This window comes from Corythoichthys intestinalis, chromosome 12 (genome assembly GCF_030265065.1).
Source record: "Corythoichthys intestinalis isolate RoL2023-P3 chromosome 12, ASM3026506v1, whole genome shotgun sequence".
NCBI lineage: Eukaryota > Metazoa > Chordata > Actinopteri > Syngnathiformes > Syngnathidae > Corythoichthys > Corythoichthys intestinalis.
In genome coordinates, this window is record NC_080406.1 from 51933620 (window position 1) to 51961151 (window position 27532).

General features: G+C 38.5%; 1 protein-coding gene across 1 annotated transcript in view; it reads right to left on the reverse strand.

The window, feature by feature from the left end:
• kcnh3 (potassium voltage-gated channel, subfamily H (eag-related), member 3) overlaps window positions 1–27532 on the reverse strand; it is a 309609-nt gene that overhangs the window by 87553 nt on the left and 194524 nt on the right. Inside the window, exons 4-7 of the mRNA XM_057852133.1 lie at window positions 27176–27315; window positions 18972–19224; window positions 13765–13922; window positions 8029–8230 (exon numbers count right to left, since the gene is read on the reverse strand). Coding sequence (XP_057708116.1) covers window positions 8029–8230; window positions 13765–13922; window positions 18972–19224; window positions 27176–27315 — 753 coding nt within the window. The remainder of the gene's footprint in view (window positions 1–8028; window positions 8231–13764; window positions 13923–18971; window positions 19225–27175; window positions 27316–27532) is intronic.

Genomic DNA, 27532 nt, shown 5'->3' on the forward strand with positions numbered 1-27532 from the left:
CTCTTAATGCATGACGTCGTTGGCTCTTCTGTCAGAATATTGTAGCGTCACCGGGGTCTGGCGGCGGCACCGTGATTGACACATCAACGCGAGGTTCTTATTGGTGCACCCGGTGTGCCAGCACGTCATCCAATTGATGGACAAGATTGCCGCCTGTGTATAGACCCCAATCACATGACGTCACAACTCCGCCACCCTGACTGGAGCCGCCATATTGTGTGTCAGCTCGTCATGTATACACATTACTGATACGTACATGCCTCCTATTACGGCGTGTTTTTCTGCTCGTTAATATTAATAATCAAAATGGTGAAGGTGTGTGTGGCGGTTGGTTGCTGTAACAGAGAAGATAGACGGAGAGACTTGAAGTTCTACCGTATTCTGAGAGACCCGAAGATGAGAGCGAGATGGACTGCTGTAATTCGACAAGAAATCTGGGCACCAAACGATCACCACAGACTATGTAGTAGTCATTTTATATCTGGTAAGATGCATTTAATATATATTTAGAAGATTTTGGGCTGACAACCACAATTAAGATCATTGTGTGACGTTGGTGATTGGGGTCTATATCGTTGCCTCTTTTTCTTTGGGGGCGGAGTTGTTGGCGGTAAGCAGAGTAAAAAGGGAGAAAAATACCACGACTTCCGTGTCTAATTTTTCGCCGCCGAGCAAGCGTTACAATATTAATTAAAAATGAATGAAAACTAAATACTATTGAATATGTCATCATTATCATTTTAAAAATTTAAGTGACGGGTAAAAATTGACTATAACCGGATTTTTATGACCCTGTCAGTCAAAATGACAGACAACGAAAATGTCTAGCACAACCTCTGCCCCCCACCTATTCAATCTCTGCATCAATGCTGACAGCATTCCTGTAACGAGTCACATGACAGTTTGGAGGGAAAATGACAAGCAGTACTCAATTTAGACATTTAGGGATGTAGATAGTTTCTAAGGGGTGTACTCACTTTTGTTTCCAGGGGTTTATATAATAATGGCTATATTTTTAGCTATTTTGAGAGGAAATGAATTAACTATTATATAAGCTGCACACAGACTACTTTTTCATAGTGTCAAAGTGTCATTTTGTCAGTGTTGTCCCATGAAAGGACATCAAATATCCGCAGATATATAAATATATTTATATATATATATATATATATTTTTTTTAATTTAAAAAATCGTCGTCTCGCCCAAACCGGGCGGTATGGTCTCTCCTTTCAACCTCGGGTCCTCTACCAGAGGCCTGGGAGCTTGAGGGTCCTGCGCAGGATCTTAGCTGTCCCTAGGATTGCGCTCTTCTGAATGGAGACGTTGGACATTGTTCCTGGTATCTGTTGGAGCCATGCACCCAGCTTGGGGGTTACTGCCCTTAGTGTCCCGATCACTACTGGCACCACTCTTGCCTTCACTCCCCACATTTTCTCCAACTCTTCCTTCAACCCTTGATATTTCTCCAGCTTTTCATTTTCTTTTTTCCTGATGTTGCTATCGCTCGGGATTGCTACATCTATCACTACTGCTGTCTTCTGATTTTTATCAACCACCACTATGTCAGGCTGGTTGGCCATCACCATTTTGTCTGTCTGGATCTGGAAGTCCCACAGGATCTTGTCTCGGTTATTCTCGACCTTCTTCGGAGGTGTCGCCCACCTTGACTCCGGGGTCTCCAGTCCGTACTCGGCACAGATGTTTCTGTACACTATGCCTGCTACCTGGTTATGTCGTTCCATGTATGCCTTGCCTGGTAGCATCTTACACCCTGCTGTGATGTGCTGGACTGTCTCAGGGGCCTCTTTGCATAGCCTGCACCTGGGGTACTGTCTGGTGTGATAGACCCCAGCCTCTATTGCTCTTGTTAAGGGCCTGTTCTTGTGCTGCCGTGATCAGTGCCTCCGTGTTGTCTTTCAGTCCAGCCTTTTCCAGCCACTGGTATGTTTTTCCCATGTCAGCTACCTCCTCAATTTGTCGGTGGAACACACCATGCAGGGGCTTGTCCATCCATGATATATGTCTTTTCAGCTTTAAAAACCGGTATCAAGTTACCAAGTTTGTGCAGGCACGTCAAAGCATCACTGCAATAACAAGAATGAAGAACAAAAATGAAATGTTTTCCTGGCCATTTATTTCAACTATAGCTAACTTTGACGAAGCCTCTGAGAAATAGTGGCAATGTGACTTAGCATTAAAACTTTCCATGAAGACTGCAATATTCACTGACTAATCACCCATCAACAAATTTCATTTAAGCACAAATAAGTAATGTAATTTCAATGAGGAGACATTTCAAAGGGCGGGAAAATAGCGGCGAAGGCGGACTGATGAATAATTGAGAGAGAGCTTGAGAATGAATGTACGTGACGTGGCCAAGCTCAGCCGAGCTTCTGACTGCACTACGTGAAAGAAGAAAAATCATGCAATATGGATGGTGCCGTCCATTGATCTATGCACAAGGCTTACTATCTGCAGAATCTTTCTGTCAGTCTTTCTGTCGTATCTAGTTACCTACGTGTAGCTAGTGAGCTAACTAACTATTAGCAGCTAGCACGTTAGCTACCAACTTGTAGCTAGTTAGCCAGCTAGTTACCCACCTACCTACCTATACATACTAATTTACTTCACTGATTGGCTGTGAAAAAATAGATTAAAAAAATAGATCTCATAATGAGGTGCACTTGAATATAATTCTTTCTGTGTCAGATAAATATCTATTTTTATTGGGGGTAAAGTACATAATCTTGTTAGATCGATGGAGGAAATCAGATCTTCCAGAGTCATTTTATCTTCTCACCCATCCATCCATTTTCCCAAAGCTGTAATTCTTTTTCGGGTGGCTGAACTAGTCGCTTGTAAGTCACAAAGAAAAAAGAAACTAAATAAATAATACAATGCAGATTCTTGACTCTTGACCCCTTGTCCAATGCAGATTCTCGACTCTTGACATGGTGATGATGCTGGAACTTTTGTTTGGTGCTGTTCCAGTGAGATTTACAAAGATGACTGCCTGAAGAAAACATAAAAATTCCCTCAGTCCTTGATGATATGGGGCTGCATGTCAGGCAAAGGCACTGGGGAGATGGCTGTGGTTAAATCTTCAATAAATGGTTCACATTGTAATTTTAAACTGCTTTCTTATCCCTTCAATTGAAAATATGTTTGTCATTTTCCAAGATGACAATGCATCATGCCACAGAGCTAAAACTGTTAAAGCATTCCTTGGAGAAAGACTTATCTAGTTAATGTCATGGCCTGCAAATAGCCCAGATCTCAACCCTATTGAAAACCTGTGGTGGAAATTGCAAAAAATGGTCCACAGCAAGGCTTCGACCTACAAGGATGATCTGGCAACTGCAATCAAAGAGAGTTGGCACCAAATTGATGAAGACTACTCATCAAGTCCATGCCTCAGAGACTGCAAGCTGTCATAAAAGCCAGAGGTGGTGCTAATAAATACTAGAGATGTGTTTTCATTGTTATTTCTTTGTTTGTTTCTCATGATTCCGTTTTTTTTCCCCTCAGAATGGAGTGATTCCATATATATTTCCCTGCACTTACTCTATAAAAGTAACATTTACTGACCACCACAAAGTTTTTTATTCATTTCTTTTAGTGTTTCTGAATACTAAAGAGTTGCACTTTTGAACCAATTCATTATTTTTTTCAAGCTTTTTATCTGAGTTTGACTTCACATGATAAAATGTCTGATTGAGTGCGCGTCTGAGACTGATGATTCCATACTTTTTGCTATGGGTTGTAGCTCAACATGCAAACATTATTACTAAGTGATCGCAGTCGCACTCCGCAGCAGCCAGCTGTATTATCATTTTCATTGTTGTCACATTAATGTGAGTGAAGCCATTTTTGATTCCTTTTCTTTCTCAGCCAAGGGCATTCCAATATATAGTTTTATTTATTTTTTTTCTACTGACACTGATTGTGTGCTGGCCGCCACGTTACATCTATTAATTGATTTATGGCAAGCGGCTAGCCTAGCTTGTTTAACAGGTGGGACTGGGAATTCGGCTAATTTAGAGGACCGCACGGATACAAAGGCTACTTCACGAGACAACTGAGTTTGAGGGGGGGCATACACATTATGTGTTACCTCTGCGTAGGGGCTGCAGGAGGAAAGGAGGACAGAGGGCGCTCTAACAGTGATAATGGCCGCGGCGCTTGTTGGCACACGCATTACTAACACTTTCTCAGTTGACAGGGCAAGGGCCAGTACTTGAGCACCACCTGGCGTTTATGTGTACACACCAGGTAACACACATAAAGGCTCAGGACGTTAAGTCTTAAATTATACAATTTTAAATTTAGCAGGACAGATTTAATTCTAGTATATTTTGTTTAATATACTGTACATACAAAGTGCTGATAATTATTGTATTTCCATGTGCTTATACCCCTCAAATATGTACCTAACTAATTAAGTTGTGAGTAAAATTATTAGAATTATTAAAAAAAAAAAATCCTTTTTCACAAACAAAAAAATAAAGCATGTAGGGTTATTGGGCCAGCCGGCTCTACCAATGAGGTGCCCCTTACTTTTTTTTTTTTTTTTCACGGAGTTGGCAACCCTACTCCTAACTTTCCATGTTAATGCTACATTTTTTCCTAGGGACTGTCAAGTAAAAGAAAAAGTTGAATGGGCGTGTATTGGGGTTGAAAAAAAAAAAAAAAATGAACACACATGTTTCGATGAATTGAGCTCATAGCTGCCCCGAGGCTAAAACAGCAGCCACTGGAGGAAAAAAAGACAAAGTTGTTTGTGAGTGCGCTTGGCTTGTCTGATCACCATGACATAAACATTCATACAAATGGTAGAACAGGACTTCATTTTTTTTTACAAAAATTATAGGTCCAATATTGCACAGCTGTTCACTAACAAAAATATAATTCATTCATATAACAAGCACGAACAACAATTGTGTTGCTTAAAAAATATATTGTTATTACATTATATATACTGTATATATCATTATTTTGGCAGTGTCAATTGTGGATTGTTATACATATTACGCTGGGATGCACCAACATGTGTTTAGATTGTAATTTAATTTAATTTAATTTAATTTATTCAATTTAATTAATCTTAATCTGTATTAGTTTAATTAAAGTGGCATAATGGTTTGTTTTGAAAGTGTTTGCATTTAGTCTTACTGATTTGGGTGGATACACTGCCATCTAGTGGCAACAGTGAATATGATACAACTCATTTCACACGGCTGAATCCAGCTGCTCCCTGTTAAGACCAACATAAGCTACGTTTTTGTTTGAGCTAATGTTTTTTTAATGCATTCGTAATTTAGTTTATTGGTATATTTAGCCATTTTTTTGTGGGAATATGTGTTTGAACCATTTGTGAGGAGCATTTGAAAAAATAGCATTTTATAACATTTAAGCTAATGGACTTTTGCTATGTAGTTAGCCAAATGTTCTTTTGTTGTGCTTAGAGCCTCATTTAAAAAAAAAAAAAAAAATTATAGCGTCAGAGGCTCATGTCAGTTATTTTAAATCTTTTATGTTCCTTATCCGATTACTCGATTATTTGAAGCAACTAGTTCATCGATTAATCGACTTCTAAAATAATCGATAGCTGCAGCTCTATTTCTTCTATTAAATTTCAGCTTTGCAGTACATGCAGTATAGCGTGGATAGAATGACGCCTCAGTTCAGATCAATGGTTCAATAGGTTTCTGTATCAAAACAGTACAGTCAATTCGTTATCTATATTGATTATTTTTCATTTTTATTCAAACGGGTCAACATAAAGGAATCAGAGCTCAATATGCCCAATTTCTTTTCCCAGTGGTAATGTGATGTTGGTTGAGACAGACAACACGCCTTGGAATTAGCAGCAGAAGCCACTATCTACAGGGATAGGTCTTTTTTGTATGTTTGTATTACTGTGTGTGCATGGCGACGGAGAAGAGCTATATGGGTTTCTCCCTTGTTGACGACAGTACACTAAGCACAGCGTATGTTTTTTATGTCACATCTTCAGACTTTTGGAAAATTCGGCATGTGTTAGCTGCTGACGTGAATTGCTACAGCAGACTGCTGAAAGGACAATAGCAAACACAATATGCTGTATCCATCAATTGATGGGAGAAGAAAAAAGAGGAGTGACATGAATGGAAGATGGTGAGGGGTAAGTCAGTGAGGAAAAACAAACTAAGTTATAAAGTGTTTTTCTTAAGAGTCAAAGGTGCTTAAAAGAATAGAAAATTTGTGTAGGTGTAGGCCAATGATCCAATTCTAGCATAATTAAAGAAGAACCGAGGTGAAGCTGCTTTTTTTTTCTCCCCAGACTTTTTTTGTATATTCTTTCTTTGATTAATTTGAAATGTGACTTTTTTTCCTACTTCAAAATCATTCATAAGGTAACCTATTATGGAGAGACCATGTAATGTTTTGGACCATTTTAAAGATGAAATCTGACTCAAGGTTTTTGCCTTTTGAGATTATATATGTGGGACAAATTTTGCCTACATCAGAAGTTTTCAAGATGTTGGGTCTTTTTTATGTATGTGAAAGAATCCATACAAAAGAGGGGTTTATTTGTCTTTAATGTTGTGAATCAACCGTTAAAGTGCTTAAAATTGCTCCCGTTATTGCATTAGTTCAGTTCCCATCTGTCTACTTTCGACATGTGAAAGTTTTAAAACTGTTTCATCATTTGAAGATAGATTCAAGTCAAGATTTTGCCGATTTGGGAGTATTTTAGATAAAAAGTTATTTAGGTTCGCTAGGAAGGTTCTCTACAACAAAGCCTTCCTGAGAAGTCTACTGCTTTAAGATGGCGGCCGTTTACTAACCCCGGCAAGTCTATCATTTCGCATTTAGTTCTCTGTACATGTGCTAACGCTGTCGTGTTTGTCGTTTCACATTTAGTTCTTTGAACATGTGATATCTACCGTAGCATCATGCGGGCGTAGCTTGTAGGCTATCGGCTACTGTCGGGTATTATTGGAGCCACCTAGCATCGCGTTTGCAACGGCGTCACAACTCCCTTCCCTCCTTGCCACTCCCGCTCTGCTCTCTCGTCTCCGTGAGTCCGTGTCTCTCAGGGGCCGTTTACATGGTGACTCTCCGAGAAGACGAAAAATGTCATGTTTGCAATTATATGGTTCTGTCTCCATTTGATCAATGTCGCAATTCCGCATGAAAACGATTTAGTATTCATGCCAGGCCTTAGGGGGCAGTGCAAATTTACAAGGCGACAGCGAATTATGCACTTTGACCTCCTCAGCCCTGAGGGCAACATGCCAGCCCACTCCAAGCAATGGCATTTTCTTTTGTTCAAAAAGGCACAAAAATGGAAACATTCAACATATTTAAATTAAAAATATTATGAAAACAGTAAATTAAAGCGGACGTTCCGCCATATTTGCTGTTTTGTTTGCGCACACCCAATGTGATGTGTACAAGTGCTGACGATATCGGCGCTGTCCCGTGCCGCGGGAGCTTTTGATATGTATGCAGAGCAAGTCCCCCTCAAGCCCCCGCAATCGAATTCTTCCACTTTGGAGGCAGGATTCCAAGGTTTGCGTCTTTGCCTTCAGTCTTCGCCGACACCATACGAACGCGAGGCCACTCTGCAACACAGTCATTGCATCTTCGTGTTGCAGAGTCGCCATGTAAACTGCCCCTCAGACTTTTCTCGCGCCACTAAGGTAGTGATGCATAGTAGTTTGTACACCTTTACAAAATTATTAGATTACTCACAACTGAAAAAAATAACGCTGTTATTAACAACACTGATCGTGACCCTTGTTTTATTACCGTCTTTCACCCATAAAATCCCCACAAAGTCTGGCTGTGGCCATTCACAGTTGGCCATTCACAGTTTTTGGATCAAAATAAGGTAAGTACGCGATATCATCTCGTTAAAATCATGGTGACTTTTAGTGAAATATATTTGCTCTTGTGCCATGTGTAAAGCTGTGAAATCAAGTGTTTGCACGATGAATTTTGAAATGCTTCAATAGTGTACAATTTTGGAGGACAACTGACCAATGTCCCAGGATCCCGGACTCTCGATCTCCCTGCGTCCAATGAAGTACCATACGCAGGCCATCCAATGGGCCAGCAGAGCGAACATGGACATGAGCAGGGTGAGGACCACAGCACTGTACTGCGAGTAACGTTCCAACTTCTGCAGGAGTCGCAGCAGACGAAGCAAACGGACAGTCTTCAATAGGTGCACCCCAAAGTACTGCAGGAGAGAGGCTATGATTAATACCTCCAATTTTCCAAATTGCATTTAAAAAAAAGAAATAACCAAATCATCAGCACCTACCAAGCAGTAACATTATATGTAAAAATGACATGGTAATTTCCTAAAACATTTGATATTCTCCCTTGGCTTGTCAAAACAGAGCTTGACAAAATCCCCCCGTCGTTTAGAAAAAAAAAAAAAAATTTTTTAATGTAATTCATGAGAAATAAGGGTCGAAAGAGTAGGCGCTCCTCAGTTAAGAGCACATGGTCACAGAAATGCACTATACCTGCCATGAAATATTAAAAGAAATATGCTATGTTCACATTGTTCAGGGTCTGCTCTCTTAGGGCTGCGCAGTGTACAATCATATCATGAGACTATCATGCAGTGGCGGGGAGCGTAGCCAAACTTTTACTCAAGTAAGATTAGTGTTACTTTAAAATAAAATAACCTATGTAAATGTAGTCATCCAAAAAATTTACTCAAGTACAAGTAAAAAAAAAAAAAAGTATCTAGTGAAAAGAATACTCAAGTAATGAGTAACATTGTAACTGCTTACAATGTCAGTTTTTAAAAATATTGCGTTTTTTTTCCTCAGCACAACTTCATCTATCTGAACTGTTATTATTATACTGTGCTATAACTTATTACATGACCATATTAGACAAAAAAAACCCAAAAATCATCCAGTTCAAACTAAAAAATGAAACATTACCTGTCTAAAGAGCAACTGTAACCTCGAGTGGAGAAAAAACACATTTCCTACCATTAACTGAAAACGAGTCAATCGGTGTCAAATAAATCGCTGTTAATTAAAAACTGGGAGAAATGTTCAAACAAATCCGCGCTATCGAGTAATGTTGACTCTATGTCAAATAGTTAAATTTTATACATCATTTTAAAGAGGCCATGTGATTGAACAGGCCGGGGTGATCATATGACTTCCTGCTGCATACCTGTGTCTGGTCATGTGACTGTATTGTTACGTCTGATCACTATAATGTGATTATTTTTGGGACATCTCATTGGTGAAAATGGTATAACCACTGTGCTGCCAAAAATAAAGTCAAATGTAATATGGGGAATAAAGAAGAAAAATGTAACGACTCTAACATAGCCCAAAGTAGCGTTTCGTGTTCACAAATCTACTCAGGTAAAAGTAAAATGTATAATGTGGTTAAACTACTCTTAATATTACATTTTTCTCAATCAAAAACCTACGACGTACCCGACTTATGTGATTTTGACTTTACGAGGCCGGAGTGTCCTCTGCGGTTTTTGTCTCCAGTCGTTTTTTTTTTAAGTCGCGTAACAGTGTCTTTTCCACCACCTCTCGGCATTGATTGTAAGTACAGTATATTGTTTGTCATTTAATTTAGTTATGTATTAGGCCTAAGAAATGTAAATGATTGATCTCTAATTGCAATGCATATCTGGTATTTCATTATACAGTACTAATGTATATGTGCGATCCACTTTTCTTTGTTGCACTCGGACTTGTTTGACATCACGCCAGTTCAACTTTCTGTTAGTTTAGAGCATTGCTTTCAGTTTGGGAAGCAAAGGGTGAACGCCCTTGTTGAATTGAACCTTATTTCCATCTGTATTATTGTGCAGCCATTAAGGTATGTTTTTGTCAGCAAATTACAGTATGTCTCTATAGATTTACTTGATAGAATTATTGTACGTTCTTTATCATTATTGTATTTTATTTTCTAATTGTGTTTTCATAGTTTGATGTTGACAAAATAATAATAATAAGAACTATGGTGAGAGGAATGGGTTTAAGTAATATCTATCTATCTTATTTCTTACTCTGTTTTATTACTATAACACATAATACATGTTTTCAGATAGTTATTTTGAGATTCAGGGGGTATTTCGGTGTACTTTAAGACTTAATTCCGATTTACGCAGAAATTTGGGTTACATCATCATAGGAACAGATCTTGTTCGTCAACCTGGGGACAACCTGTATTTGGATTTTTTTTTTTAAACATTCCGTCTTTCACATCAAGGTGGGATCACTTGAACAATTGGTGACTGATTATTAAGGTTTTTTAATATTTTACATAGATTAAAAATACCTAAACGCCTTTCCCACATACCTTTCACTATGTGAAGTCAAGTTAACAAATAACCCATGTCAATCTCCTAGTACGCTTTATGTCTTCTTGTTAGAGTTCTTAAGTCAGGGACAGAGGTGGGGAGTAACGTGTTACATTTACTTGAGTAATTTTTTGAGAAAAATGTACTTCTAAGAGTAGTTTTACTAAGGCTAGGTTCATACTGAAGGTCTTAATGAACAAATCTGTTTTCTTTTGTGTTTTTCCGACTCGAGTGAGGCATTAATTGAGGGTCTGAACGGGACAAGTCGCATAGAAGTAGATCACTTCAAATCCGATCTGGGTCACTTTTTTCCAGGATGTGGCACCGGTCTGAACTGTCAAGTCTCCCAAATCGGAATTCATGCAACAATTACATCGGCAAAGAGCAAGAGCGGCACGCAGGAAGGCAGCGATAAACTGTGCATTAGTGGTATAGTGCCTGCTTAAACTCGGCTTCTACGCAGGAGGCAGGCTTAATTGCAGTCATAGAAAGAAAGAAAAAAAAATGACGTAAACAATAAGCATGATTATGCTCGTTTTTCTCTATGTGCGCCAAAGAAGCAATATTTCAGTATTGCTTACATGGCCAAGTCGGGGCAAACTGACGCACACACAAAAGGCTTACGTGTGCGTCATGCACGCGCGTGCATTCGTTTTCTATCAATCCACATAAACTTTGAATATTAGACTAAACGGAGATTATTAATGTCTGTTATTTGTGTCCTCTTTTTGGAAATCAAAATATGATCACCCTGGAATGACGGATGACAGTCAGCATGTGTTGCCATTTGTTTTGATGCTTCTGCGCATGTGGGTCGGCCTTCTCCGCGCGTGTCGGACTGTGAATTAGTGCGCATGTGTAATACCGTATTGGCCCGAATATAAGACAGCCCTTATTATGAGACGACCCCCTCTTTTTCAAGACTCAAGTTTGAAAAAAGACTTTTTGAACACCGAATTAATTTTTATACAGACAATAATACAGTACATCTGAAACAAATGATTATAACAATATATTTGAGAGAAAAAGCATATTATTTTGCCTCATTCAAATCTTAATATCTGAACATTTAAATATGTAAACTAAAGTGCAATCACGTTTAGGGCTGTCCCAAACGACTAATTTTCTCCCGATTAGTCAGTCGACTATTTTTACGATTAGTCGACTAATCTAATAATTTAAAAAAATATTTTTTGTTTTTGTTTACTAATTTAGCAATGAAATTTTTGTTGACGCTTATCAATTCACAAAAAACATATTGGAACACTTAAATTATTTACTAAAGTACAAATAAACACGTAAATAACAATAATAAATCACAAATAAACAATGACTTCAAATGCTGATAGAATTAACTAGTGTAGCATCCCAATTGAAAAGATGGTCTCTTGAACTGATGGTTTACAACTTTTATTCCATCCTTGATGTAATCACACTGTAAGAGCTACGGTGCACACAAATAAAACAACACAATTAGAAATTAATGAAAACTTTTCACCTTTTTCCTTTTAAACCTTATTTATATATCAATGAATTGCCTATATGAATTGCCTTTACCTTAATTTATTACCTTGTCATTGACAATCTCTTCCTTGAGTGCAATCACTGTATATACTGTATATATTTATGACCTTTTAACGTTATATAATTTTCTATACCATAAAATAAACCATAACATGAATTAAACCTTTCAGTTGGCAATACTAATAGCACTTATAGGCCCATTGTCAATGAAACATTATTATTTAGTAAAGCGACAGCACCCTCTGGTGTACAAAAAAATATTTTTTTTTTTTTTTTTTTTTTTTTTTTTTTTTACAAACGGTGACGGCGCTTGAGGTGTTTATTCACGGCCGACGTGCAGCCAAGCTTGGCAGTGAAGAGACAGGACACAAGAGTGTACCCTCCTTTATTTCTTTGAAATAAGTCAATGTTTTGGACACTCTGGCGCGCTTTTTTGGCTTTGTGCCGCTTTCCCCGCTTGCATACAGAGCACCCGACATTCTGAACTTTCCGCGCATATTTTTTTTTAACCCTTCATTAACCGTCGACGGGATGTTGTGCTCGTCGACGGATTTACGTCATCGATGACGTCGACTATGTCGACTAGTCGGGACAGCTCTAATCACGTTCGTAAATGAATGGCTTCTGGTTTTTGAAATGTAAATAAACCAATCTATTGTGATAAAACAACAAAATTGCAATAACTGCATTAACCATCAAAGTGAAGTCTAACTGTAACTGTAGTCTTGAAACAAATCTGAATATGAAAAAACATTGCAATAAAATAATGCAAACTAGTTAAACTTGAGAGTAGCTGAGATCTCTCATGACAGAACATCGCTTCAATGATATCTGGCGCTATCTAGCGTTGTGACTGGGTATAACATCCAGACCGCGGATATAAGACGACCCCCACTTATTCAGTCTTATTTCAATACAAAAAAACACTGTCTTATATTCGGGCCAATATGGTACTTGAACGGGCTCAATGGACAAAAGCAGTCTGAGCGGGCACGTCAAAAAAACATATATGACAAAAAATGGGAATTGTGCATTAAGACCTGCAGTATGAACCTAGGCATGACTTTCACTTGAGTAGATTTGTGAAAAGAAACACTACGCTTACTCCACTACTTTGGGCTTTAGTAGTTTTTACATTTTTCCCTCTTTATTCTACATATTGGATTTTTTTAGTGCCAGCGACGCCAACTTGTAGCGTTACCTGTTTCACCAATGAGACATGGCAAAAATAATCACATGACTCCATTGTACAATTCAGACTCATGTTTGCCGTTCTATGATCATGCCGGCCTGTTCAATCACGTGGCATCTTTAAAGCACCGTAAAAAAATTGAAGTATTTGACATAGAGCGCTGCCATCAACATGACTTGAAGGTGCAGATTTTACCCTCTCTCCCAGTTTTTATTTGGCACCGATTGACCTCGGAAAACCAGATATATGATCTTTTTAATTTCGTAACAGGAACTATGAAGGAACTATTCATAATTCAACTATTCAAACTAGGAAGTATTTTCAAAACTAGTGGGCACTCATGCTCTTTGGACGAATGATGCTTCAGTTCTGTTGATTTTTTTTCTCTCGCCCAAATTTTTTTTGTATTTCTTTGGCATAATGTATTTATGTAATAGGTTATAGTACAATAAAATAATAATAGTTCATATAGACAACGTGCATGCTGGGGCAAAAAATACAATAAAATTTTTTTTTTTTTTTTAAATCCAACATTGTGAGTAGCTAGCTACTCACAATGTTACTCATTACTTACATTTTTTGGATGACTACTTTAATTTTACTTGAGTAATATTATTTTAAAGTAACACTACTCTTACTTGTGTACAATTTTTGGCTACTCTATCCACCTCTAGTCAGGGATCATCACAAAGGCAACGCTCACCACGCTGACATTGAAGGCGTAGAGAAGGTCAAAGGGCAGGGCAGCAATAAGGTCCACAAAAAGCCAGGTGGTGACGTAGTGAATACAGATGGAGCGAGCATCATACACCACCTGACCCGACGTGCTCACAAAGGTTGTCCGAAAATTCAGCACGATATCTGCAGGTGATTAATGACACACAACAATAATCGGAAAAAAATCAAAACAAAAAGACAAATACACATACATACACACCATATTTGCCGATAGCGTCTACTCACAAAACAATTACACATTGAACATTCTTTTATTGAAATCATTCATATAAGATGTATGTTAATCGAATGCAATTATGTGGAAAACTATACCACTATATGAAAATAATAAAAATAAAATATATCAGAAATTAGATATTGTAAGCAGTTACAATGTTACTCGCCACTTGGGTATTCTTTTCAACGAATATTTTTTTTTTTTAATTTGTACTTCAGTCAATTTTTTAATGGCTACTTTTACTTGAGAATATTATTTAGAAGTAACACTACCCTTATTTGAGCAAAATATTTGGCTACTCTGCCCACCTCTTCATATTTCTTAATGCTTTGTTTAAAAATTAGATACCACAAACTGTCCATAACAAATGTCTCTCATGGACTGACATCACAGCGGTCCGGCATTAAACTGCTTTGCGTGGCTGGTGTAATTTAATCAACAGCTCGCGTTCCCTCTTTTTGCATTAAGAACAATTGTTCATCTATGGGCGATGGTTCACATTTCCATTACTTATGCAGAGGAAAAGTAGGCTGGTTATTTTCTAGGAAATGACTCAAGCCATCACATTTAATGTTCATTTGCAAATGACTCCTCGTTAGAAACTTTTATTGGTATCAAAAAACTTTAAGGATGAGTAATGATGGAACTTATGAAATGTGCGGAAATCTTAATTCTATTATGACAGGAATTTATATTAATGCCACACAAACCACTACAGAATTAGGGCCCAAATACACCAGATGCATGATCGTTGCGGTTCCGGACGCAGTACGTCAAAAACAGGCAAATCATACAGGCTGCGCACGGCTGCGGTCCGCCAACTCGGTTCCCTCGTGAGCGCTCGCGTGATCGCGCGCTATAATGTGCCATTTAAAACAACGAAAAACACACGGAGTCTATACTCATCAGAGAAGCAGAGAGCGAGCACATTTTTTCTTTGCATATGGCGGAAAACACAGACAAGACTGAAAAAGCAGTTTCTGCTTTTGCACCCCTCTGTAAAAGAAACTGCTGTATTTTAAGCCAAAACAACCGTTGCGTTTGATAGAACAATATGTCTATATGCTGCAATAGCAGATTCATGGCGCATGAAGCCCCCGGACTATTTTTAATTTTTCCGTTTTACCCTGAAAACCCCCGTTTACAGACGTCGCGCAACCGCTTTTGTTTAAATCTAGCCACATATAGAATGTAAGTAATTATATTTATTATTCAAAATGTCTTTCATTTTTAGCTTAGAATCATTAATTGATGTCTAAATTTTAGTTAAAAAAAAAAAAAAAACGTCTTTAAAAAATTATTCACTCGCATATTTTAAACTTTTAAACGAATTACGTCACAATGAAAAATTTGGCGTCTGTAAAAAAGTCACGGATATCTACCTCATTACTATCGCTTAATTGTATTTTTTTTGTTACTGTCGCATTTTCCCTGATATGTTAGATGATAAATAATTGATCCAAACAAAAAAAAAAAAATGAAAAAAACGTTGAAAAGGGTAACTATATGAAAAAGAAAATCTAAACCACTCCTTGTTGTCTGGGATTTCTGCATCGCGACCCTTGTTATATCACCATGTTTCACCCATAAAATTTTTAAAAAATCCGGCTGTGGCCATTCACAGCTGTGTCTTGACTCTCAGTGATACATGCTACATGGAGTTTTTGGATCGAAACAAGGTAAGTACGCGATAATATCTCGTTAAAATCGTGGCGTCTTTAATTCTGCTCTCGCGTGTTCTCGCCTCCAATTAGGGTTTTGCTGTTTAAAATTTTTTTTTTTTTTAAATGCCTTCCTGTTCAAAATTTTTGTTCCCCCAGAAAATTGAGATTTTAAGCTTTCCAATGATGTATCACACATGCATTTCGGACAATATTGAAAGATGACCAAATTGAGGGTCTCAGAGCGGAACTTCAAGTCACCTGAGTGTTTTCCGCCATATTGATATTTTAGTTATGTCTGTCTCTTAATTCCAGATTGACTGCATCATGTTGAGATCAGGGCTCCGTGTGTGGGGGGAAGGGGGCAGGGCCCTATTATGCCCTTGGTTGTGTCGGTGGGTTTATATCTTTGTGCACATTTAAAATTTATGGCACATAACATCTCATAGAGCTGTTATAAACAAGTGTTAAATAATCTGCAATATTTATAAAATGCATAGCGAATTATTTACTACACGAGCTAAAAAACAGCGTACTTGGAATTGATGTCTCAACACTGCAGATTCCTGTGCCCAGCGCAAACTGTTGGTTTTTCTATGAAAAGTCAAGTAAAATGTAGGAAAGAAAGAGAAACGTCTCGAATAGACCACCAGGTCGAAACTTGTGGGTGTCTCTATTCTCTTTCGTACTTTTCCCCCTCGACTCTGTATACAAACCGACATTGTGTGTGCGCCGGGCACAAGAATTTCTGCGGTGGAACCACTTCCAGATACGCTGCTTTTTTTTTTTTTCGCTCAAAGTTGTCAGCACGTCGTGTGTTTGATATCATTGCCAGAAAAACACACATAATAGGACACCTTGCAGCTTCGCTTTTAATGCTGTTCTTATAATAACAATCTGCTGCATCGTATATCACTTTGTGACTTTCCACCTCCATGATGAAACGTTCTTCGTCCATGTTCGCTGGTGTTTAAACCGTGAATAAACAACTGGGCTGTTACGTCCAGGCCCAGCTCAGCCCATTTTGTCGGCAAAAATAGAAAATAGCCTATACCGTCCGGCGGGTATGCGGCACGCCGGAAATGGTTCGCAGTCAATCCGGAGCACTGACGCGGCCGGTATACGTTGAACAATAGGATATAATGGGAACGGATTGGCTCCGGCGCAATTTTTACCGGAGTCGGACCGGAACCGCAACGATCATGCATCTGGTGTACTTGGGCCCTTTTAAAGTGCCTGTGACACGAAAAAGCATGTTTATTTCATAATACACGCGGTATTTTATGCCCCTGAATGATATGGACCGCTTGGATGTGTGTGGAAGCGATCGCTATATTTATTTAGTTTTTTGAATCCCGCGCCACGAAAATGAGTGACTTCCGGCTTCGGTCTTGCATTGAGGAGGAGGGCGCTGTGACGTGTACGGTAGAAGACGTTCTCTTCTCTATACAGTGTACTGTTGTGTATGAGGACGAAGGATTCAGCTGATTTTGCGGATTAATACTTTTATTTTTTGCATCACGCCAGCCAAACGGCTGCAGAAAAATCATTCTGTATGCGGGAGAGGCATATGCGCCTTTTTGGAGTTTCAAAAGGTTCCCATTCACCGTGGATATTTACTGTGGGACCATTGGACTTACAAGGAAGTGAGTAAACATCTTGTTTTGTATTATGTCAAATACGAATACAGTGATTACAAAGTAAACACTATAAATTCATTTAAATGAAGGACTACTTACGTTTGATCATTGATAGGCATGTAAAAAGCTATCCTCATGCTCATTAGCAGTTAGCTGTTAGCACGTTAGCTGCACAACAACTCCAGCCACCCTCCTCCAGGGAACGAACTGTAAATTGCTTTCCGCCGGGCGGTTTGCCGATCCGCAAAGAAACTCGACAACCGGGTCGTCATGTGAAATAATCCAGGCTAGTTATGTGTGATTTTCCACTTCGAAGACTTTGAAACATCCCTCGGTTCGGGTTAGCATGTCGGCTAGCTGTCACTCCTTCTGGTCTGTTTACATTCTCCGAAGCAGGGGAAGGGAAATTACATATGTCCGATTTAGGTGACATAAAATATCGTTCAGGAGGTGTGACAGTAAAGGTGAAGTCGACAGTTTTGACCATTATGGAGTAATTTTGCCATGTCGTCTTGAATAAATGGATTTTTATTATTTTATATTCCATTTAGCACAAGATTGTTATTTTTCATGACCATGCCATTTATTTAGCAATTGGGGAAAGTACTTGGGTAAAAAGAATATCCTGTAAAAATATTGAAGTAAAGAGACAGAAACAATGACATTTTGTCGCTCTCTTCGTCGCGTTTTCCTCATTGTGAATAGTTCCCCCTCGACGGGCTGACTGGTCCTTCTCAAGCCATTTATATAGCTATTGGGGAAAAATACTTGGATAAAAAGAATATCCTGTAAAAATATTGGGAGTAGAGAGACTGAAACAATGACATTTTGCGGCTCTCTTCGTCGCGTTTTCCTCGTTCTGAACAATTCCCCCTCAATGGGCTGAATAGTAAAACCGATGAGCCCAGTCTACCGCTGACGTCATCCACCTGTTGGGGACGCCAAAGCCCTATAATGGTAGGCGTGGCTAACCGGCAGATTAAAAGACTAATTTCTCGTCATCTGCGCTTTGCTAAATTGTTGTATATAGTCGAATCGTCTCAAAATATGATTCTAATTCACATAATAATGCCATTTAAGACTTTTTTTCTGGTGTCATATGCTCTTTAACTCCCAAACGCTTTAACAATGAACAGTAAAAAAAAATATTAGTTATATCAAAATTTGTTTATTTGGCTGTACTGTATATACTAACTGAATTAGTATTTGGCAAATATATACCTGAAAATTGATTAATTGTGTGTCAAATATACAAACCGGATTCGGTTGAAGTTGGGAAATTGTGTAAAATGTAAATAGGCTCCTTTTATGGTACCCACCTGTTCCCAATTAGCCTGATCACATGTGGGATGTTCCAAATCGGTGTTTGATGAGCTTTTCTCAGCTTTCTCAGTATTCTTTGCCACCTTTCCCAACTTCTACTGGACGTGTTGCAGCCATGAAATTCTAAGTTGATAATTATTTGGCAAAAAACAATTAAGTTTATCAGTTTGAACATTAAATATGTTGTCTTTGTAGTGTATTCAGTTAAATATGGGTTGAGAAGGATTTTCAAATTGTTGTATTTTGTTTTTATTTACATTTTACACAATTTCCCAACTTCAACCGAATCCGGTTTGTAGATGCTTCCAAAAGAATTTTCCTGCAGTCTCACCAAGCATGAACAAGATCTCCACCAGGATGTCGCTGACACTGGGGGGACTTCTGGGGGTGCTGCCTTCATCTCGCCCACCCACTACAGTGAAGCACACGTTATAGGGCACAGTGACAGCCACGTAGAAGGTAGCCAGCAGGATCAACCAGTCCCAGCCGGCTTTGAAGGTGCCGTAGTGTAGGAGGATAAAGCGCGACTTCTGGATGGCTGCTACCTTGTACTCCGGGATTGGAGGTTTTTCCCCGAACATGTTCTGCATAGAGAAGGACAAGAATTAAGTTAATGGGACATATATATGCATTATATTGAATTAGTGCACCTTCCCCCGGCTGTGCACTCAGCCTTGATCCTCAAACGCAGCAGTACCGCCACCCACAAATAATGTTTACAGTCCAAACGCCTGAGAATTAGAAAATATGTCTATATCCCCTTGAAAATGCGTACCACATCCTGTTACTCTGTTTAGTTTCCGTTTTATTTTTTTAAAAACCCATTTTGATTAATTTGAGGCAGTTGTGTACCAACCACTTATCCAAAATATAGTCGTTCTATCAATCAAAGGGGATTGGTTTGTTTAATCAATAGAAACCAGTTGGTTCCTGTAGTTATGGTGATGCCGGGTGGTCGAGATGGAACCATCTACTTGTCAATGTGTGTCTGATTCATATTTTATCTTGATTGATTTTAAGGTAATTTGTTGACCAATAGTTTGAAATCTGTAAACACGTTCTTCCTCTGTCCAAGATGTACCCTGCCACCATGTTTGACCAAAGTACTGGTACATTGGTTCCTCTACTTACAAATGTCTCTACATACAGAATTTTCAGGTTAAGAAGCACCTCAAAGGGAAAATATTGCCTCTTGTAACAAAAGAAATTTCAGGGTCTGAAAGGCAAAAATACAATATTGCTGGTACTTGCAGCTCCCAGATTTTACTGAACGTATCGTACTTATGGCGGAAAACACTCAGGTGACTTGAAGTTCCGCTCTGAGACCAGGCCAGATTTCAAAATTGTGCGATGTACATGTGTGATATATCATTGGAAAGCTTAAAATCTCAATTTTCTGGGGGACGAAAACTTTTGGACAGGAGGGCATTTAAAAAATAAATGTTTTTTAAACAGCAAAACCCTATCTAGAGGTGAGAGCACGCGAGAGCAGAATTTCAGACGCCATGACTTTAACGAGATATTATTGTGTACTTACCTTATTTCGATCCAAAAACTCCATGTCGCATATATCACTGAGTGTCAAGACACAGCTGTGAATGGCCACAGCTGGATATTTTTGGGATTTTATCGGTGAAACATGGTAATATAACAAGGGTCGCGATGCAGAAATCGCAGACATCAAGGAGTGGTCGAGATTTTCTTATTCATATATTTACCCTTTTAAACATTTTATTTTTATTTTTCAATTTTTCTTTGTTTGGATCGATTATTTATCATATAACATATCGGGGGAAATGCAAAAGTAACAAAAAAAATACAATTTAGCGATAGTTATGAGGTAGATATCCATTACTTTTTTACAGACGCCATTTTTTTCATTGTGACGTAACTTGTTTAAAAGTTTAAAATATGCAAGTGAATAATTTTTTTAAAGTAGGTAAACGGGCAAATTAAAAATAGTTCTGGGGCTTAATGCGCCATGAATCTGCTATGGCAGCATATAGACATATTTTTCTATCAAACACAACAGTTCTTTTGGCTTAAAATACATCAGTTTCTTTTAAAGAGGACTGCAAGAGCAGAAACGGCTTTTCAGTCTTGTCTGTGTTTTCCGCCTTATACAGGGTCGACAGGTCCACTATATAAATGGCCCGGACGTACTTTTAAAATCTTCAGGGCCACCAGAATGCTCCAACAACTGGCCCAGGTATAATTTGTCGATTAAAAAAAAATAGATTGATAGATATATCATTTCATGTTAATTCCCAGTTGTTCCGTGTTTTGACGACGTTAAACGTTAAACTTACAGTCAATGCTACAGCCATCGCTCTCCGTGGGGTGTAAACACACCTCGTTTGCTTCCGTGAAACCTGATTACTGCTGCGGATTGATTGTCAGTATCTCAGTACCCACCTAACGTTATACTACAAAACGACATGTTTCTAAAACAACCGGCACCTGGCCAAGCACAGGGGAAAAGACCACTCCAGAAAGGGAAAGTAACTGGAGAAGTTGAAGAAAGCTTCACTGAGGCTCAGGGCTCTCTCAAGGGCCTGCCTCTCCCTGGAGTTCGCAAGGGGAAAAAAATGGCTATACTGGAATGATTATGGACATAATTATGGAATTGGAATAGGATTATTTGCGCTTGATTCATGTTTTTGCACCGTTTTGCTGCACTTTTCATTAAATCTACCTAAGCAAATTATTCTTTTTCATGATTATTGGGTTCAATAACAGTGCCATTGACTTGGGCCAGTCGTTTTGATTGTGAACTTCAAAGGACCAGTGGCTAATTTTCCTTTTTATCTATCCCTGTTATACTGTAGCTGCTACACCATTGGCTTTTGTATCGCATTCCTAGCATCCAATTGGCTAAGAGGGACCTCTACTGTATATGTACAGTGGGGCAAATAAGTATTTAGTCAACCACCAATTATGCAAGTTCTCCTACTTGAAAAGATTAGAGAGGCCTGTAATTGTCAACATGGGTAAACCTCAACCATGAGAGACAGAATGTTGAAATTAAAAACAGAAAATCACATGGTTTGATTTTTAAAGAATTTATTTCCAAATTAGAGTGGAAAATAAGTATTTGGTCACCTACAAACAAGCAAGCATTGGTAAAAGCGCTCTACAAATAAAATGTATTATTATTATTATTATAAGATTTCTGGCTGTCAAAGAGGTTTAACTTCTTCTAACGAGGTCTAATGAGGCTTCACTCGTTACCTGTATTAATGGCACCTGTTTTAACTCATTATCGGTATAAAGGACACCTGTCCACAACCTCAGTTAGTCACACTCCAAACTTCACTATGGCCAAGACCAAAGAGCTGTTGAAGGACACCAGAGACAAAATTGTAGACCTGCACCAGGCTGCGAAGACTGAATCTGCAATAGGTAAAACGCTTGGTGTAAAGAAATCAACTGTGGGAGAAATTATTAGAAAATGGAAGACATACAAGACCACTGATAATCTCCCTCGGTCTGGGGCTCCATGCAAGATCTCACCCCGTGGCGTCAAAATGATAACAAGAACAGTGAGCAAAAATCCCAGAACCACACGGGGGGACCTAGTGAATGACCTACAGAGAGCTGGGACCACAGTAACAAAGGCTACTATCAGTAACACAATGCGCCGCCAGGGACTCAAATCCTGCACTGCCAGACGTGTCCCCCTGCTGAAGAAAGTACACGTCCAGGTCCGTCTGCGGTTCGCTAGAGAGCATTTGGATGACCCAGAAGAGGACTGGGAGAATGTGTTATGGTCAGATAAAACCAAAATAGAACTTTTTTGGTAGAAACACAGGTTCTCGTGTTTGGAGGAGAAAGAATACTGAATTGTATCTGAAGAACACCATACCCACTGTAAAGTATGGGGGTGGAAACATGCTTTGGGGCTGTTTTTCGGCAAAGGAACCAGGACGACTGATCTGTGTAAAGGAAAGAATTAATGGGGCCATGTATCGAGAGATTTTGAGTGAAAATCTCCTTCCATCAGCAAGGGCATTGAAGATGAGACATGGCTGGGGTTTTCATCAGGACAATGATCCCAAACACACAGCCAGGGCAACAAAGGAGTGGCTTTGTAAGAAGCATTTCAAGGTCCTGGAGTGGCCTAGCCAGTCTCCAGGTCTCAACCCCATAGAAAATATGCGGAGGGAGTTGAAAGTCCGTGTTGCCCAACGACAGCCCCAAAACATCACTGCTGTAGAGGAGATCTGCATGGAGGAATGGGCCAAAATACCAGCAACAGTGTGTAAAAAGTTCGTGAAGAGTTACAGAAAACGTTTGGCCTCCGTTATTGCCAACAAAGGGTACATAACAAAGTATTGAGATGAACTTTTGGTATTGACCAAATACTTATTTTCCACCATGATTTGCAAATAAATTCTTTATAAATCAAACAATGTGATTTTCTGTTTTATTTTTTCCAACATTCTGTCTCTCATGGTTGAGGTTTACCCATGTTGACAATTACAGGCCTCTCTAATATTTTCAATTGGGAGAACTTGCACAGTTAGTGGTTGACTAAATACTTATTTGACCCACTGTCTGTGTGTATTCCAGTGTCCTTTTCATCCGCCCTTTGTGTTCAGACAGCATTACATGAGTTTATTAATCTTTATTCTTGTTTTTTTTTTTACATTATGCACAACTCTGATTTGATGTTTATTGTGAATAAATCTAATTTTAACATGTTTTTGTTATACGTTTGTATGCATTTTTATAGATTATAAAAGATTTATGTCTGAATTGTGGGGGCCTTGGAACAGATTAGGGCATTTACATGGAAAACACTTCACTACTTACAGAATTTAAAATTTACGAAACTACTTCCAGAACCAATCAATTTCGCAAGTAGAGGTACCAATGTATTCATAATCTCCAAATAAAGCTGAACAGACAAACAGGCAGACAAAATGTCTGGCATTTTAATCAGGTGCAATTGAAAGAATTACACTGTGCTAAAATTTCAGTTTTAATATCTAGAAAAGTTGCCATCAGTCAATTCTTTTTGAGATTACATACAGTATGCTCTATGAAGTCACAAAAACAAGTAAACCGGCAGGAATCCATTGTTAAGGTCACTTTCATCTTGTTCATTTAACTTCGTTTAATTAAAAGTTGGTGACATATTAATATTGAACCCCAAAATAATACCCATTTTTAAGAAATGTCACAATTTTAAACTTTTTAAAACAATTTTTTATACAATATCATCATTCCCCCAACCTCTTAATGTGAAATAACATACATTTCTGCTCTCATTCTGATGCTGCTAAATACAAATATACAAAACTAAACTGATTAAACGATATCAAAGAGTACAATGCAATATTCTATGTTATTATGGCATTGCATCAGACTGACAGCTTTTGTAAGGCTATCTCTGAAAGGGTAGAATTTTTTATATAACTCCTATATTGTTTCCTGTTAGTTTCCTAAATGAAATGCTTAGTGAGAAATCAAAGGCTAGCACGAAGGCTAAAAGAGCAATGCGCCGGCCGCCACGAGCATGTGTCGGAGCAAATCTTTTCAGGTGTGCAGCTTCTGGTTAACATACCGACCCTGCTGTCAGGATTCTAAGCACAGCAGCAGCAGAATTCAAGGTGACTTTTACGTCATCTGTCATCAGAGCAGTGTACGATAGTACATGCTGTATGCTAGCGCGGTGACCGGTCATGGCCAGCAGAGCTAAACAAAACCACAAGCACTGACTTACATTTGCAAGCTAAATGAAAATAATGACTGTGAGAATCAGAGGTATGAAAATGCATTAAATACCATAATTTCCCAAATATAACACACACTTTTTTCCCCCCAAAATCAACTTGTAAAATCATGGTGCACATTATAAACGGGTACATGGATGGAGACAGAAATATATATATATATATATATATATATATGAACCGATTTTTAAAAAATTGACACGGCCAAGTTGTGTTGAAGAAACGTATGCGGCGATCCGTTGCCAACCATTATGGTACGTGATGTCACCATTTTTTTTCGGTAATCCTTCACTCTGATCGGCCGAATGATTTCGTCTGTGTTAAATGATCCTTTTTTCACTCTTCATAAGCACAGAATTTAGTTTCTTGAACTCATTTGAGTCAACGTTTATTGCAGCTCCGCAACTCGGACCTTAACAAACGTAACAACACAGACTTCCTATGTCCGTCAACTATACTGTATATGTCCCTCGGGAAACTCAAACCCAAATAACAATAGTTCCTATTGTTACCGTCGTGTCGACAGTGATAAGCTCTCTCGGATTTCCGACTTACGTTCTCACTTTCATTTTACCGTATCAATCCATGGAAGAAACATTTATTCATCATGATGAAACGAGCAAGTTATACAGCAGCCTTTAAAAGAAAAGTCACATCTGTTTTGTTTTGTCCTAGATTCTGGTAAGTTGGAGAAGTTGTCAAATCATATTATTACCATAAATATTGTCAGTTTATGGTAAAGGTTTGAACTACCAGTGTGCTATGCTTGTGCTGTGTTTCACTAGTCAGTAAAATGACATTTCTGTATCTGTACACAAGCTCTGTTTTCTTGTATTCTTCTATTTATTGGTGCTAAAATTAGGGTGCGCGTTATAAACGGGTACAATAATTTCCCCTAGATTTTACAAGTAAATTTGAGGTGCGCATTATACACGGGTGCGCCTTATATTCGGGAAATTACGGTAATCAATTATCAAATTACCCTCAAAACAAATTTTTCTCATCAATTATCTATTTAGATACAGCACCTCAGCATGTTTTTGAGATGTGGGTGATAAAACAGAGTACCCAGAGAAAACCCACGCAAGTACAGGGAGAGCATGCAATCTCCAAACAGGAAAGCTGGATCCTGGATTGAACCCTTGACCTCAGAAGAGTGTTGCTTTTGGCAGCCCTTTTACAGTATATGTGTACATATACAGGTAGTCCCCGTGTTACGACGAATCTGACTTATGCGATTTTGACTTTACGACGCCTGCATCTCGTTGCTTTTTGTTTTGTTTTTTTTAATGTTGACTTTTGTTTTGTGATACATGCTTTTATTTTAGTGCAGGAAGCGTATAACAGGAAGCGAGCGCATGTACAGACGTGCCCGCCCACCCCACACATGCACACAGAGAGCAGTCCAGTGAAAGAGGTGTCAGCCTGCGCGCACTTTTGTTGCTTGTGAAGCATGCAGAGGCGACGGCTGTATATAACCCCTTTTGTACTCTTTATTGTGCATTTTCAATTGTGGTCGAATACCTGGGGCTAATTTATGTGATTGTTTTTGATGATGCGCGGACGCTAACTGATACATGCTAATCGTTTGTTATTGCTGTATCAGCAGCTACTTGTAAATGCAAATTTGAATTGCTGTTATTGAAGATGAGACTGATTTCATTTCTTTTTATCTTAGTTTCATTCTGCAATTGTTGATGTCACGAGTAGCTGAATAAAGTCAGCAAACCGCATGGACGTCTAAAATCGTCATTTCGGCGCCTAGCTTAGGACAGTTCAATGACCTATAATACATGTTTTTGGATAGTTTTTTTTTTTTTTTTTTAATTTTTTTTATTTAGAGGGTGTTTTGATGTTCAAGGGTTAATTCCGATTTATGCAGAAATCTGGTTATGTTCCCTTAGTGTAGCACTAGGTGGCAATGTTGCCTCAGTAGAGAGTAAGAGACGAGCAAGAAGTGTGCTATGTTTTGATGGCTAGAGCCATGGTGATGGCCATACAAGTTGTTTATTAGCTGCTACTCCTGTACTGTGTATTTCTACTGATTGCACAGTAAAGAGCCTATTTGTGTTAAAACCGGTGCTTGTTATTTCTACTACCTGCATATAAATAAATATATGTAGCAAATATATATATTGTAAGTTAATTTTATTGCTGACACTGCATTTTGGGGTCATCAACATTTTGCCCCCCTCCCACAAAAGTCAGACTCCACCTATGGTTGTAGGCTTGATTTTAGGGGTAACATATCACGTGAATGAGATAAGCGTCATGACGTTTCAAGAGGCACAGGCAAATTTTACACCAGAGAAAAGCCAGTCGTCCAATATAAAACACGTGTCAGAATCTAATAATCGTTAGAACAAACATACAGTAAAATAATTATTCCTTCTGTGTGGCCCGGCAACAAACCCAGAATGGTACTGGGCTGCGACCTAGTGGTTCGGGACTACTGGTCTAGGATACCTTAATCCGATTGTGGCAAATGAGGTTTATTTCTTGTGTTTGTTAAATTACAAGCCCCCAATTTTTTTCCAAAATAGCTGCTTCAAACAAAGAAGACAGTTCAATCATGTTAATGGGAACTTCAATGTTCAGCTACTACTAATACAGCAGAATATCCAAGCATGCTACAATTTGCTGTCAACCTGACGTTCTGGGAAAAATATTTTTAAAGACACCTATTAAAATCTCAAATGAAATTGTTATTATCATCATCATCATCATGTGTGATGATGACAAATAGCACGTGAATGAACAAAATTTAAACTTTGAAACCTCCATTTTATGTACTCACATTGTTGAGGTTGAGTTTGCTCTTATCTTGTTTCTGGAGGTGCCCCGAAAGGTGGTAGAGGACAGCTCGACTGCGACGGCGATTTGCGTTAAAGCCAGGGGGCCGTGTAACCCGATGAACCTCCAGACCCGTCTCCTCATCTGTAGATCACAAAAAGGCTCAAACAAACATTCAAACGTAACAACTTGCCAAAGATAGATGGAGTAATCACTTTTTTTTTTACTTAAGTAAAAGTACAGATACAGGGGCAAAGTAAAAGTAATAGTAAAAAGTACTTGCTTTAAAATTTACTTTACAAGTAAAAAGTAAAAGTATTTTCTCCCTGTGCAAAAGTGTGATATATATATATATATATTT